General features: G+C 37.0%; 1 protein-coding gene across 1 annotated transcript in view; it reads left to right on the top strand.

Annotated features, from left to right (window-relative positions):
• LOC106881233 (cation-independent mannose-6-phosphate receptor) overlaps nt 1–17,139 on the top strand; it is a 159,211-nt gene that overhangs the window by 127,770 nt on the left and 14,302 nt on the right. The window contains exons 31-38 of the mRNA XM_052970966.1: nt 1,564–1,737; nt 3,180–3,387; nt 4,949–5,025; nt 5,672–5,826; nt 10,102–10,244; nt 13,236–13,365; nt 14,415–14,483; nt 15,482–15,565. Coding sequence (XP_052826926.1) covers nt 1,564–1,737; nt 3,180–3,387; nt 4,949–5,025; nt 5,672–5,826; nt 10,102–10,244; nt 13,236–13,365; nt 14,415–14,483; nt 15,482–15,565 — 1,040 coding nt within the window. The remainder of the gene's footprint in view (nt 1–1,563; nt 1,738–3,179; nt 3,388–4,948; nt 5,026–5,671; nt 5,827–10,101; nt 10,245–13,235; nt 13,366–14,414; nt 14,484–15,481; nt 15,566–17,139) is intronic.

Raw genomic sequence — 17,139 nt, forward strand, 5'->3', positions numbered from 1 at the left:
AAAAAGCACCCACTACACACTCAGAGTGGTTGGCATTAGGAAGGGCATCCAGCTGTAGAAACATTGCCAGATCAGATTGGAGTTTGGTGCAGCTGCTGGCTTTCCAGACCTCAGTCAAACCATCCAACCCATGCCAGCATGGAAAACGGACGTTAGACGATGATGGATGAAGAGCTCTGCTCGAAATGTGAAATCCTCTTTCTTTTCTTTCCTTTCCTGAGAGTCCAATAACACTGTACTTATTCCACGTCTTCGTGTTGTTGTTTTTTCTTGCTTGTTCATGTTTGAATTGACTATATATATATGTGTGTGTGCGTGTGTGTGTGACAGACTTCTTTCAGTTTCCATCTACCAAATTCACTCACAAGGCTTTGGTCAGCCTGAAACTATAGTAGAAGACATTTGCCCAAGGTGATAGGCAGTGGGACTGAACCCAAAACCATGTGATTAAGAAGGAAGCTTCTCAACATACAGTCATGCCTGTCCAAAGTATTTTCAGATGTTTGTCCTAAACATCTATGCTTGTTTCCAGTCTTTCAGTTAGCCCGTGTTTCATACACTCTAAGTAATATAAAGCTTTCCTTTATATTTGGGTCTTAAGAAAGAAAAGCTTTATATTATTACTCAGAGCATATGAAACAAGGGCTAACTAAAGTCTCCAGTTACTCTGGTGAATAAAAATCATTGGCAATGTGTATTGTGTATGATGTATGGACACCAGGGAAGTGTGTCTTGTGTATCACACGTAATACAGAAGACAGGCAAAGGGTTTAAGACCTGTATTATAACCAAATCAGTAATTATTTATTATAATGAAGAACTTTCTTCTCATTCTTCCAAATTTTTCTGCCAAAACTGTTTTGAAACCATTTGTGGAGAATAAAAAAGCCAACAATGCAGCTCCAAATACTGATTAGTCACACACTGCAAGGTTCAACGGAAGCTACTGAAGCAAGCCAGCACGCTTGCAGCATTACCAGGGGCGATGGTAAGGCTAAGGCATTGGAAAAGCCAAGTACCATCATGGGCATCACCTGATTCCTCAGTGAGGTGAGCTGTCAATGATAAGAACTTCACAGTTAGTGGCCTAGTCCTTCTGAATGTCTCAACCACCACAGATTGGAAGAGATACTTCACTGTCAGGTCCCAATACTTCAGAGTTTAGTTTCCCTACCTATGGTTTCAAAACAGTTTCAGCAGAAAGATTTGGAAGAATTAGAAGATGAATAACTCAAAATGTTATCTACATTAAAGAAAAAAAATGTTTTTTTAGGTATTAAAATGAAATGGACTTTAAAAAAGCTAGCTTGAAATAATTGGGTGGTGGGGATAAAAATAATATTAATCAATGATTAACATTATTCTAATTATTTTGGCAAGTGAGACATGTCTGAGCTCAATTTGTGTTTTTTTGTTTTTCTAGTGAAACATAGATTTCATATCCCTTTTGTTGTTATCATCATTGTTATCATTGTCTCTATTTTCATCATCATCATCATCATGACTGCCAATGTCATTATCACTATCAATAATTATCATTACTATCTTAAACCTTTTTTTTAGGGCCATCCTGTACTGATGGATGCTATTGATAGCTGCACATACATCTTCAACTGGGATACAAATCTTGTTTGTGACAAATCTTCACCTGATGCAGCTAAAAACTGTGTTTATAAAGATACTCGGACACTCATTGAATATGACTTCTCATCTTTGTATAATTCAGCTGTGGATAAGGTGAGGTATAATATTAAAAGCGTTTTTGCTATCAATCTATCTATCTATCATTATCATTTAACATCCATTTTCCATGCTGGCAGGGGTTGGATGATTTGACAGGAGCTGGCAAGGCTGGGAGCTATACCAGGCTCCATCATCTATTGTGGCATGGTCTCTACAGCTGGATGCCCTTCCTAATACCAACCACTTTACAAAGTGTATTGAGTGTCTTTTTGTTAACAATAGCATTGCTGGTTGTAGTTTTCCAATGAGTCTATTGTTAATTCATAGTATTTATGATGGCAAGTGTGGTAAGGGAACATCTGTGCAATGTTGGCAGATCAAATACAACAGCATTTTTATGTTCAAAACCCCAGTTTCCTTGCTAATGTCCTTATATATTTCACAATATACATTAGGGAAAAATATACATCTGTGCATGGATGTGTCATCATCATCTTTGTTTAACATCGACTTTTCCATAGAATTTGTTGAAATAGCTCTTCTATGATATTCCTATCATGAACCTCACCTATTTCCAGGTAAGGTGATATTTCCCCATGGTCAGAAGATTGGAAACCAGCAATATTGCTCATATGACTGATGCTCATTTACAACCATCACATCATACAAGATAAGGTCATGCACACTCACATACACACACACACATTTAACAGGCTTCTTCCAGTTTCTGTCTACCAAGGCTTTGTCAACCTGAGGCTATAGTGGAAGACACGTGGTTACAAAGTGAGCTTCTTCAGCACAGAGTCATGCCTGAATCTCCCATATAACAGAAGGCATGAAATGCAGTAAACAAAAGCATTCAAACAATGAGTTCAAGGGTTCAGAAATGTTAATTAGTTTTTCCTTTTTTATTCCTTTAATCAAATTATGGTGGAGGGACAGAATGCCAACCCAGTGGGCTGAAGACTTAACAGTAGTTAGCTTTATATTATTAGTGCCTATGTGGAGGCACAATGGCCCGGTGGTTAGGGCAGCGGACTCGTGGTCATAGGATCGCTGTTTAGATTCCCAGACCAGGCGTTGTGAGTGTTTATTGAGCGAAAACACCTAAAGCTCCACGAGGCTCCAGCAGGGGATGGTGGCGAACCCTGCTGTAATCTTCCACCACAACTTTCTCTCACTCTTACTTCCTGTTTCTGTTGTACCTGTATTTCAAAGGGCCATCCTTGTCACACTGTGTCACGCTGAATATCCCCGGGAACTACGTTAAGGGTACACGTGTCTGTGGAGTGCTCAGCCACTTGCACGTTAATTTCACGAGCAGGCCGTTCCGTTGATTGGATCAACTGGAATCCTCGACGTCGTAAGCAACGGAGTGCCAACAACAACATTAGTGCCTATGGAAACGAAGCATGAATGCACCTGTCCCTTGCTTTCTGTAAATCTTGAGTTTTCACCCAATTATGTTTGTTTTTGTTGTTTTCTTCCTCTTAAAGATTCCTGCCGATCCATCTGGCAATTTCCTCATCCGGGTATGTGGGCCTGTGAGTGGGGTCTCAAGCAACTGTGAGAAATCAGGTGCCTGCTATGTTGACAAAAACAATCATGAAGTTAACTATGGGAAAGCCAGTGATGCAGTGTTCTCTATTGACCAAAATCTGATAAGTTTAACTTATCGAAATGGAGACTTGTGTTCATCTGAGTGTAAGTTATGTTTAAATAATTTTGTTGTTGCCTTTTGATTGTTTTTGGTTTTTGGCATTTTATTTAAGTTGTAGTGAGTTGAAGCAGAATTAGTAGAATATCAAGTAAAACGCCTGTTAGGATTTGGTTTTATCTTGAAATCTCACCAAAGTTCTCCATCCTTCAAAAGTTGGTAAAATAAGCATTAATTGATGTAATCATCAATATTTATCTAATATCTTTTTTTCTATGCTGGCATGAGTTGGATGGTTTTACAGGATCCAGTCAGCTGCAGGGCAGCATCATGCTCCATGTCAGCCTTGGTACAGCCCTTTCTAATGCCAACCACTTTACAGTGTATACAGGATGGGTGTTTTTTTTTTCATGCCACCAGCACTAGTGAAGTTTCCAAGTAAGTTGTAAGTTGGGAAAGAACAGAAAAAGGTAAAAGGCGGTCTTGAAGGGAGTGGGGTGGTGGGTAGATTTTGAGAAGGCAGATAGCTAGCTTTATACCAGAGACAGGCAAAGGTGTCTCGCTATAGAGAAGATATATGGCTACTTCACACTTATATAAGAGTGAGTAGGAGCATGTGGGAGAAAGATAGTCAAGAAAAAGGAAAAGAATGTTATTGTTCTGTCCCAGGTCAGAACTGACTGAACAAACTATGATCAAAAGTTTTCTAATATGTAACCATCATATCTCGTATATCAAGAACTACATTATTTAGTATGTACTTCATTTATTTTTTAAGATGGCATTTGGTATTTGGAAGAGCATCCAGCTCTAAAAACCATGCCAAAACTGACCTCACCTATGCTGGTGTCATGTAAAAAGCACTCAGTCCATTATGTGGGTAGTTGGTGTTAGGAAAAGCATCTATCTGTAAAAGCCATGCCAAAACAGACACAGATGTCTGGTGCAGTTTTCTACCTGGCCAGCTCCTATCAAGCTATCCGGCTCATACCAGTATGGAAGGCAGATATTAAATGTTGATGAAATATGATTTGAGGGAAATTTCACTGCCTTTTCTAGTAGGTTGAGACAGCCATATAGAAGCTCCTTTGTTATTAGCTCAAGAGAAAAGAAAATAGTGTGTGCGTACATAAGCATGTGTCTATATAAACAGATACAGGAAGGGTCCATTATACCAATAAAAGTTTGAATAGACACATGCACTGGTTTAACCCTTTAGCATTTAGATTACTCTATCAAATGTAATGCTTATTTATTCACTTTGTTTTAAAATTAACATGCATTGTCTCTTAGCTTCAAGATTTCACTGATGTGATTGTTTATTTTTAGAATGACATTTGTAGAGTAGATGTGAGAGGCCAGTCCTGGCTGGTTTGAACATAAAACAGGTAGAATATTTGGGCTGGATATGGCTGATTTGAATGCTGAACGGTTAATACCACTTGTACTGAACCATTGAGTGTCTATTTCAATTTTTATTTGCATAATGGACCCTCACTAGACAAGAAAATTTGTTTCAAAACATGAATCTACATCAAGAATCTTGCAAACCAAATACAAAAATTAAGCTTATTTAATGTTTTTTTTTTCTTTTTTCTTTACTTCTAGCTGGAACACGTGCCAGTACAAAGATTCTCTTCTTATGTAACAACACTGCTGGTCTTGGGAAACCTGTGCTATATGAGGTAAGTCAACACTTTTGACACTCGGCAAAGCATGTAACTCTGTGGGACTCCTTGCTTTTCATTTTCAGTAAGCATCACAAATAAGCATATACAAACTTGATGCCACGTAACAAGCATCCAGTCCACACTGTAAAGTGGTTGGTGTTTGGAAGGCCATTCAGCCGAAAAACCATACCAAAACAGACACAGAAGTCTGGTACATGCTCCTGCCTGGCCACCTCCTGTCAAACTGTCCAACCCATGCCAGCATAGAAGGTGGACATTAAATGATGATGATAATGATCACTACCTGTATTGTGTGACCAGTCTGTTAGGAAGTCTGACTAACACCTTACATTGCTGTAGCACTATTGCTTGAAAATTGTTTAAAGCCTAGGAATAAGAACCCCAAAGCTATTACAAAGTTATTATCATATTTATCATGTAGATAATGCCAATCTTATAATGCTATCAATGTATTGATAAGGTTGATGTTATGATATGAGAATGTAGATAAGATTGTTGTCTTATGATAACATCATAATATAAATTAAGGTCAATGTTATGTTGTGACCATGATGAAGTAGATATGATTGATGTTATAAAGTTACCATAGACATTGTTGAAATGTAGACGATAAAGATATGTTGTTATGTTTCTGTTTCAGAAAACACCATGTCAGTTGGTATTCCTCTGGAAAACCAGATTAGCATGTCCTCCTGCTGTCAAAGACTGTTTCTTGTCCTATTTGAATAGCAGTTATGATCTCAGCAGTCTGGCTAATACACAATCTTGGAAAGCAATGGCAATTACTGGTGAGACGTGAGTACCTCCACCTTATTCATTCACTTTTGGCATGTATGACTTTGACTAGAAACTAGTTTGTATCATTTAACTTTGGAATGGAGTGGAGAGGAATTTCATTATGTTGGCAGAGGCAGTACTGTAACATTGAGATAAATTATTTGTGCATACGCACACACACACACATATAAATGCACATATATGTATACACACACACACACACACACACACACACACGTATATTCATGATTAACTGCACCTCCATCTGTATTCATCATCTACTGCATTCATATCTACTCTCATCTGCCACTCTCCTTTCATACACACATGAACTTACCTACCCATCCATTCAGTCCAATCCTCTGCACTTTTTTCCTCATGTAACTCAAAGGTATGCCCTAACACATCTCCACCAACGTCTCTCTTTTCCGACAGGGGTAACTGTGTATCTCCTTTACAGTAAGAGACCTGTTCCTATTCCTCTATCATACTTTAAGCTCTCATCACCTAATATAGTTGAAGGGTATTTTTTGTGAATTACTTGTTGACCTCACTTATGCTGGAACCACATAAAAAGTTCTCTGTACACTCTCTGGAGTGTTTGGCATTAGGCAAGACATTTAGCTATAGAAACCATGCCAAAGTAGACATTTGACCTTGGCACAATCTTCTGGCTCACCAGCTCCTGTCAAACCATCCAACTCATAGCAGCATGGAAAATGAATCTTAAATGATGATGAGGATATATATATATTGGGTCATCCCATAAATAATGTGATTTTTCTATACTTCTTTTATTTTTCAAAATATAGATATACAAAGTTCTTTTTTAATCTAAAATATACTCTCCTTCATTTTCTACAATGCTCTTCTATCTATCTGGTAGACTTGCAAGACCCCCTCTTTCAAAATTCACTTGTCCATGATGACAGATCCTCCTCCAGTACTGTTCTGACCTTGTCTATAGAATTCATATTTTTTCCATCCAAATGATTTTGAAGACAACAGAATAAATGGTAATCAGATGGAGCAGTGTCCAGCAAATATGGTGGGTGGGGCATTGTTTCCCATTCAAACTGCTCTAGCCTTTGGAATGTCATCCTCGCTGTATGTGGTTGAGCATTATCCTGATGGAAGAACACCTTTCGTCTTGAAACCAAAGATGGTCGTTTTTCTTCTAGCTCTGACTTCAGCTGCTCAAACTGCTCGCAGTAGATCTCCTTTGTTATTGTTTGGTTTGGATTTAAAAGTTCAAAGTGGACTAAACCTTTCATATCCCACCAAACAGATAACAACACTTTACGTGGGTGAAGACCTTCTTTAGCCTGGAGTGCTTTCCCTACCCATTGTCTTCAGCGCTTGACATTTTTATAGAGAACCCATTTCTCATCATCAATCACTATTTAGTTAAAAAAAAGGTTCATTGGTGCAACATGACAGCAAAGAAGAGCACACATTCACTCTCTGTGCATGGTTAGACTTGGAAAGTCTGTGAGAAACCCATTGACCCAATTTACTGACTTTTCCAATGGCACACAGGTGTTGATGAATGGTTGAATGACCAAATCCAAGCTCCTCTGCTAGTTCCTCAACAGTTACAATGGGATTTTGCTCCACAAGGGTTTGCAGGACATCCCCGTCAAGCTCTACAGATCTTCCAGAATCAGGCTCATCTTCAAGGCTGTAGTTTCTGGCTCGGAATTTCTGGAACTACTATTAATATTAGCTTATGCTTATTGTCAGATCTCCATATAATGCATTAATATTTCTCACACTTTCCATTGCATTGCTGCCGAATATACTCCTTTGTTGCTTCCATTATAGCTTTGAAAAATTAACTGTTAAAATCAAACTGCACTCTTCAAAACTTGCACTAAGAATAAGAGGTAAAATTACTACCTGCTTTTATAGCAAGTTGATGCTGGTAGTTTATCCCGTCCCCCTCTTACCTTTAGTTCATGCAATTGAAAAAGCTGCATTATTTATGGGATGACCCAATATGTGTGTATGTGATGGTGCATGGCTCAGTGGTTAGTGTCAGGCTCACAATCTTGAGGTAGTGAGTTCAACTCCTGTGCCAGGCTGTGTGTTGTATTCTTGAGCAAGACACTTTATTTCATGTTGTTCCAGTTCACTGATCTGTAGAAATGAGTTGTGACATCACTAGTGCCTTTCCCTTGGATAACATCAGTAGCACGGAGAGGGGAGGCTGGTATGCATGGGTGACTGCTGGTCTTCCATAGACAACCTTGCCTGGACTTGTGCCTCAGATGGGAACTTTCTAGGTGCTATCCCATGGTCATTCATGACTGGAGGGCATCTTCACCCTTTATGTGAATATAAGTTTGGGGTCTTGTAAGATCTATTCTTTGCATCAAAGGCAGAACATAGAAATGATTGCCTATGATTTTTAGATAAAAACAATGTCATTGTGATTAACAAAAGAGACACAGTACAAAGCAACATAACATGTGAACTAATGAAGGAGCCTCTGTGTGGTCACTCGATCTGCAAGAAATAGCAAACACTTTTCCCTAAAACTACCCCTTATCTTGCACAAGTAAACACTTTAATACCGTCTTTGCTAAATGCCCCACACTCCTATCAAAAAAGATGGAATGGTCAACAATGGCAAACACATCATGAACTGTCGAACTCATGCCATGTTGGCATGAGTTGGACAGTTCTACAGGAACTAAATCAGAGGACAGTGCCCTGCTCCAATGTCTGCTTAAGCATGATTTCTACAGCTGGATGCCCTTCTTAATGCCAACCACTTTACAGAGTGAACTGGGTGCATTTTTCATGACCCCAGCACTGATGAAGATTGCTTTGTAACTTGAAAGACTGAAGTCTTTGGGTGGCCCTTGTAACTGAAGGAAAATAGGAGAGGATGTAATGATTCTAGACGGGATAATAAGACAGGGTAAGTAAGATCAAAGGAACAGATTTATGGTTGTGATAGGGTGGTATTGGGGAGAATAACAGTAGCAGACTCTAATTGGTGGGAAGGAGTATGACGGCTGGTGGTGGAAGGAATTAGTGTCAGGACTTTTGAGATAAAAAGGACAATGGAAAGGTGGTAGGATGGGTTGTAAAAGTAGGATCTAAGGAAAAGGGAACAGAAAGGGATTCCCCAACACTCTAGTTTTAGGGAATCCTGAGAGTCATTGAAGAAAAGAGAGGTTTGAATTTATGGGGGTGGGTGAGAGGGGAGGAGGGAAAGATGAAAGGAGGTATTTAGGGAGCTGTGGCTAGAGGGCAGGAAGCGAAAATGAGGCAGAATGTGAGAGAGTCCAGTGTATACAATGAGGAAAAGAGAGGTTGCCATAGAAGTAAGGGAAAGGGGAATTCCATAAAAGCAACTCAGGTAGGTAGGCAGTGGAGAGAGGACAATAGGTGGGGGGACTATCAAGAATTGTAAAACTTATTCTTTGGAAAGAAAAAGAATGAATATAAAATGGCAATGCAAAAAAAAAAAATACAATGAAACAACAAAACTTCTACTTAATCAATTGACCTGCTAGAAAGAGCAGCCTAATTTCCCTCAAATCACAACTTCCTGTCATAAAATAGAAACACATTGGTCAATGCAGTCCTAGATATAGAATAAGATCAGATGGCCATTGATGAAATTCCTTTTATCATACTCAGGGTTAAACAACAATGACAAATCTGACACAGATAAACAATAATCATCATCATTATCATCATCATTATTTAATGTCCACCTTCCATGCTGACGTGGGTTGCTCCTGTCAAACCATCTAACCCAAAGTGGACATTAAACTATGATGACCATTACCATTACCATTTTAATGTCCACTTTTCCATGCCTGCATAGGTCAGATAATGTTTATTGGAGCATATTTTTAATGACTAGATGCCCCTGTTGCCATTCCTAATCAGTTTCCTCATAAGACTATTGGAAATGAATGACACTTGTTATGGTACTGACAATCATTTACAATTATCACATGATGCCAAAGCATGGGGACAATAACACACACAAACATACATACATCTACACACACACACACAATGGATATGTTTTAGTTACCACCTACCAAATCTACTCACAAGGCTTTGGTCATCCCACAACTATATATGTAGAACACACTTGCCCAAGGTCCCATACAATGGGACTGAACCTGAAACCATGTGACTGAAAGACAAACTTCTTGCCCACATAGCCATGTCAGCATTTATAGATTAGAATAAAACACAAAACAAATTCCTTGAAGTTTGGTATGTTTTCCTCTGTAATTTATTTATTTATTTATTCCTTTTCAGTTATTGGATCAATGTCTGCCAAAGTCTGTACACTCGACCAAAGTCTCAAAATTGTTCTAGTAATGGTGCAGCTGTTTGTGTCGAAAGTAAAAATGAAGTGATGACAATTGGATCTACTTCACGTATTGTCTTATATGTCGATAGTAGGTATACTCTTGTTTAAATGAAATGCATTAGTGGCAAGACTGTAAAAGTACAACTAGGTTTGGATTCATTCAACAGATTTTCTTGTCAAAAAAATTAACTTTTTAGCATTTCAGCTGGCCATGTCCAACCCAAATATTCTATCCATTTTATATTCAAACTGGCCAGATGCAGCCTCTCACACCTACCCTACAATGTCATTGTAAAAAATAAGTAATTCTTTCATGAAATCTCAAAGCTACAAGATAATATATGATTAATTCAAACAATTTAAATAAATAAGTATCATATATGACTGAATAATTTGAATACTAAAGGGTTAACTTCCTATCTTGCATTCTATTTTCAGTCTCTGAAGCCTTTAGGAAATAAGATTTCTTCTTATTCTTTCTTTCTTTTTTTCTTTTTCACATTTTAATTTTAATTTGTCTTCATGGTTCAAGAAGAAAATAAGGGCATTGCCTGTGACTTTCTACAAAATCTCTGTGGTTGGTAGTGGGAGAATAGGAGGAAGAAAGTAATCATAAATCTTTGGTTATCCGCAAATCAGAGACTTGGTCCAAACACTTATTCCATTTAACCATTTCATGATCATGTTTTTGTTGAAATATACTGCTTTTGCTTCAACTAATTTTGAAAATAATGATGAGTTTATTAAAATAATTTTGTCATTACAAAGCTGGAGTTTAGAACATAAATTAACATGAAATTCTGAAGGAAAACAAAATTCTATCATAGAAACAGGGTCAGTCTCAGGCAGGGTGATATGAAAAGGGTTAATATAGCTAAGTTTAAATGGTTGTGTGGTCGTGTTAAACTAGGTGATGAATTAAATTTTTAAAAATAGAAAAAAGAAATAGAAAGAAATAAATGTCATACACAAGCTTATACTAAGTTTCGTTGGTATTAAGCAGTCATGAAGTTTTATTTTTCATAAAATTTATTCATAATTCATGATATTCACTTGAAGGCATGTCACAAATGCCAAAGAACAGTTTTTAAGTTCTTTATCATTTCTTCTATCTTTTACTTGTCCTATCCAGACATATATATATATATGACAGGCTTCTTTCAGTTTCCATCTACCAAATCCACTCCCATGGCTTAAGTCAACCTGAAGCTATAGTGGAACACACTAGCCCAATGTACCATGCACAGTGGAACTGAACCTGGAACCATATGGTTGTGAAAAAAAAAATACACACATACACATACACACACATACACACACACACACACACACATACACATACACACACATACACATACATACACATACACACACATGCATACATACATACATACAAGCAAAGAAACAAAAATTAAATCCAATACAAGGAAAATAGAGATGAAAACATCCAATCTTTCACTGGCTCCACTGTTTAATGCCCAATTTTGTAGAGAAAAGCCTTACAATTCACATTGGTATGAATAGAAAATGGAGATATACAATTGTCAATTGAAAAATTAAAATTTATTAACATATTATATTATATTATTATGATAATATAATAGATATTAAATACAAATTACATACAGTTGTTATAATAAAATTATAAAAATCCATTCTTTGTGGGTAAGAATCTCTTCAATTTAATTTTTGATTGAGGATTCACAGATTCAAGAAAAGACTGAATTTAAATATATTTATGTTTTCAATAATTAAAAACAACAACAAAGATAAAGAATAAAAAATAAAATATGAAAAATAAACTAATAATGGTCATAAGATACATTTGTATACTATTAAGTATTTTAAACTAGATATATCTTAGCACATTACTTTTTTTAAAAATACCAGAAACAATATTTAAGAAAATATTTTTTTGAAATATTTTCCAAAAAACATGGCAAAATAAGAAATATCCCTTCCATTCTTTCATATTATTAAAAATTACATGTTATTAAAATAACAATATGCTATTTATCTATGGGTAAATAGCAAAATAATATATTTAAAATACTTTATTGTCTCTAGTCAAATAGCAAATAATATTATAGATTACATTGCATTAATTAAAAATTACATAATTTATATAAAAAAGAAACTTTCTAAAAACTATTATCATAATAACATTATTGTAGAAATTAAATAAATGCTGAATTTACAAGTTTCCAAAAAACTTTTGTCATAAAGGACTTCATAAAAATTCATACAAAAAATATTTTTTAAAATATTGTTCCTAGCATTTCAAAACCTGTATAAACAGGTTTTCTTAACCGATATTGTATGCGGTGTCAATATGTTTCATGTCATTTCAACTTGTTTATACACATGTAATTTAAGGACAACTATTAATGCTGTCTGTTATTTACTGTCTGCTATGAATTAATCAAATCTGACCCTGAAGAGATACAATATTCCATTTTTTATAACATACAGGAGTGAGTCGGGATATTGCATTGAAATGTGCATAGGTCATTAAACAAGTTTTTACAATGGATCGCGTTATAGCTCTTATTTAAATTGATATGCACACAAAATTGTATGATAAACAACCTTTCATATGAGAATTTTGCTAAATTGATAACAGGTACAATATTTTTACCAAATTTTTGGTAGAGATCTATAAATACATCTCTCTCTCTCTCTCTCTCTATATATATATATATATATATATATATATGTGTGTGTGTGTGTGTACATACATACACACACACACACACACACACACACACACACACACACACTACAGGCTTTTTCCAGTTTCCACCTACCAAATCCACTCACAAGGTTTTGGTGGACCTGGGGCTATAGTAGGTGTTTGCCCAAAATGCTGCACATTTGGACCGAACCTAAGATCACATGGTTAGGAAGCAAGCTTCTTACGCACACAGTTACACCTGCACCCAATGTGCATACACAGGTTTTGCATTCAAATGTCCATGCACAGGTTTTACACATAACATCCGTGTGCAAGTTATGTAGATCGTACGTATGACCAAATTATATAAACTGTTTTAATCTATGTTGTTGTTACTCTGTTTAGGGAACAGTCCAGTAAATAACCCAGTGATAATCCTCCAGTATTCCAGTGATACTCTTGTCTGCAGCAATAAAAGGGCAACAACCATCATTAGGTTTTCCTGTTCTGAAACCTTGGGCAAGCCCGTGTTCAGGTAAAGATTACAAATATTATGCATTTGTCTATTTACTTCTTTCCATTCTCTTTTACTCTTTTACTTGTTTCAGTCATTTGACTCGGCCACGCTGGAGCACCGCCTTTAGTCGAGCAAATCGGCTCCAGTACTTATTCTATCGGTCTCTTTTGCCGAACCACTAAATTATGGGGACGTAAACACACCAGCATCGGTTGTCAAGCGATGTTGGGGGTCAAACACAGACACACAAACATACGCACACACACACACATATATATATATACATATATATATATACGACGGGCTTCTTTCAGTTTCCGTCTACCAAATCCACTCACAAGGCTTTGGTCGGCCTGAGGCTATAGTAGAAGACACTTGCCCAAGGTGCCACGCAGTGGGACTGAACCCGGAACCATGTGCTTGGTAAGCAAGCTACTTACCACACAGCCACTCGTACGCCTATTGTTTATATTTATTTTTCAAATTATTGCTTTGTTTTTCTTTTCTCTCTTAAATGTATTTCCACACACACTGAGTTTGTGAATAGTTAAATGTGTTCATTTAATAAGCATATATTTAGACTTACTGTGAAGATAAAAGTCAACTAGTTTCAGCAGTCCTTGCCATCTCATCTTAACATGCCATATGCAAGTTAACCAACTTTGAAAAACAGGGTCTATTTACTCATGATGAGGTACAGTGTAGTGCATGGTTTTGCACAATATTCTTGCATTTCTGGAAGTTCCAGATTTCTTGAAACTGGATAAGAGGTCCAGTACTGTACCACAAGAATCAAATGCACTCTGGTTACAAAATGAATGAGCACATCATTAAAAATCTCACAAAACTGAACAGAACAGTGTGGTGTATATTTTCATCAGTAGGTACATTTGAAACTAAATGAATTTGATTCTGTAGAATGTACTTTGATTTTTTGCTCTGGACTTGGTTGTTAAAGTACCATTCAGTTATTTTTATTATTGAAACCTCTGTTTAAGTAATCTAGTATTGTCATACAATTATCTTGCTACAAAGTTGAACCATATTGGCCTCTATTTCTTTTACAGTAAAAAGAATTTGGAAACGTGTACATATGAATTTAACTGGGATACATATTTGGCCTGCAAAGAGGATCGGTAAGTGGCTTTCATTCTTTCCTTTGGTTCTTAGTAAAATCAACTGACATAACCTTATTATAATAGAGATGTTTTGTGAAAGACATATCTAAATTCATGATCTAGTCAGATGCAGTAGTAGATTTGATTTATTCATTTGGTGCCATTAGATGATAACTTTCTCCATGAAAAAGTCCTGCACAAAATATTAGCCTCATTTTCTTTTTCACAGCAAACCAATTTATTTCACTTTTGTCATTCTAAAAATATACAGTCACATCACTGAAATCTTGATGTTTCAAGATAATACATGATTAACTCAAAACAACGTGAATAATTATTAATTTGCCAGAGTAATCTGAATGCTAAAGAGTTAAATCACTAATTGCTAACACAGACATGACTAGTTTATTTAAATTCTACTGTTAGGTTTAGTGTTGGGCTCACAATCATGAGGTAGTGAGTTCAATTCCTGGACTGAGTTGTGTGTTGTGTCCTTGAACAAGACACTTTATTTCATGTTGTTCCATTTGACTCATCTGTAGATATAAGTTGCAATGTTACTGGTGCCAAGCTGTATCGGTCTTTGCCTTTCTCTTGGATAACATCAGTGGTGTGGTGAGGGGAGGCTTGTATGCATGGGTGACTGCTGGTCTTCTAGAAACAACCTTACCTAGACCTGTGCTTTGGAGGTTAACTTTCTAGGTGCAATCCCATGGTCATTCATGACCGAAGGAGATCTTTCCCCTTTTTTTTTCACTTTGTCATAGAGACCACTGGTCAAAGTGATTTGCCAGTATTTAGTGCACAACATTTATGTTATGGATTAACCCATAAAGAAACAGGAGAGGCTGTTGAAGAAAAAATGTGGAACTCAAAACCGAGTCCTGATTATAGATGCAAGATACGAGATAATACATGATAAATTCAAAACAATGTGAATGATTATTAATTTGACAGAGTAATCTGAATGCTAAAGGGTTAAATTTTAATCTATAGTCTTTAAATTCTCATTTCAGGGAAACTCTGAAGGAAGTTAATGGAGTACTTATTGACGATAAATCTTCTAGCAGAATATATTTTGGCAAACAAACCCAAGGAAAGTGAGTACCATTGAGTTAGTTTTGTGACTTTGACTTAATTTCATCATCATCCTTTAATGTTCGTTGTCCATGCTGGCATGGGTTGGATGGTGTGACTAGAGCTGGCAAGCTGGGGAGCTGCACCAGACTCCAGTCTGATTTGGTATGGTTTCTACAGGTGGATGCCTTTCTTAATGCCAACCACTTTACAGAGTGTGCTGGGTGCTTTTACGTACAGGTGCTTTTATGTGACACTATCATCATCATCATCGTCGTTTAACGTCCGCTTTCCATGCTAGCATGGGTTGGACGATTTGACTGAGGACTGGTGAAACCAGATGGCTACACCAGGCTCCAATCTGATTTGGCAGAGTTTCTACAGCTGGATGCCCTTCCTAACGCCAACCACTCAGAGAGTGCTTTTACATGGCACCATATGGGCGCTTTTATGTGGCACCACACAGGTACTTTTATGTGGCACTGCCACAAGTGCCTTAGTCCACCAGCAGGATCAGTCTTAACACTTCTGCTGTGGGGTATGGGCCTTGAGTAGAGCCAGGTGCCAGGTATCTCGGTCCTTAATTTATCTTGGATTTTTTAAATACTGAAAATAATACAAATCCTCTTGCCACCTCAAGTATGTGTGTTTCGGCTATCCAGGTATTTTTTTTGAAATTTCTTTTCCCAGGTCTCCTTCAAACCCCTTTATCCATTTGGGACTCCAAGTACTGATTTGTTGAAATTCAGGAATTCAAATTGAAGTCTGTTGTGGTCATTGTAGAATTTTCAAGTCTGAGGCAAATCACTTTTATATTTAGAATGTTCTAAAAATATGCTGTGTGCAAAGATTTCTAGCATGTAAAAGTGGAAGCTATATGTCTCTTGAAAAGCCAGAAGATATTTAAGAACTGGTACTTAACTCCACTTTTATGATATTAAGAAGATAACCAGTATTTTGCTGAACAGGATATCATTTTATCTTGGCTAACATTCTTAGAAAGTAGATGACATCTTCGAATAGTTTCATACACATATACACAGGTGTGGCTGTGTGGTTAAGAAGTTTGCTTCCCGATCACATGGTTCTGAGTTAGTCTCACTGCAAGGCACTTTCGGGAAGTGTCTTTACTAGAGCCCTGGTTTGGTAGACGGAAACCGAAAGAATCTTATATCTGTGTATGTGTAATCCAAACAATAAGACAAAGAAATACTTTAACATATCTTTGATGATCAGCTACAGTTGTTTCTGTTCCAACTCTGCTTGCAATCCCAGTTTACGCAAAAATTCCAACTGAAAATTTACGTAATATTTGTGGTTTTAGACATTTAAGTGGCACTTCATCAGACTTGCATCAAAGGTGCACTTTCACATTGTCTTACTCTTTTACTCTTTTTCTTGTTTCAGTCATTTGACTGCACCCATGCTGGAGCACCGCCTTTAGTCGAGCAAATCGACCCCAGGACTTATTCTTTGGAAGCCTAGTACTTATTCTATCGGTCTCTTTCGCCAAACCGCTAAGTTACGGGGACGTAAACACACCAGCATCGGTTGTCAAGCGATGCTGGGGAGACAAACACACACACACACACACACA

Source organism: Octopus bimaculoides, chromosome 10, assembly GCF_001194135.2.
Source record: "Octopus bimaculoides isolate UCB-OBI-ISO-001 chromosome 10, ASM119413v2, whole genome shotgun sequence".
NCBI classification, from domain to species: domain Eukaryota; kingdom Metazoa; phylum Mollusca; class Cephalopoda; order Octopoda; family Octopodidae; genus Octopus; species Octopus bimaculoides.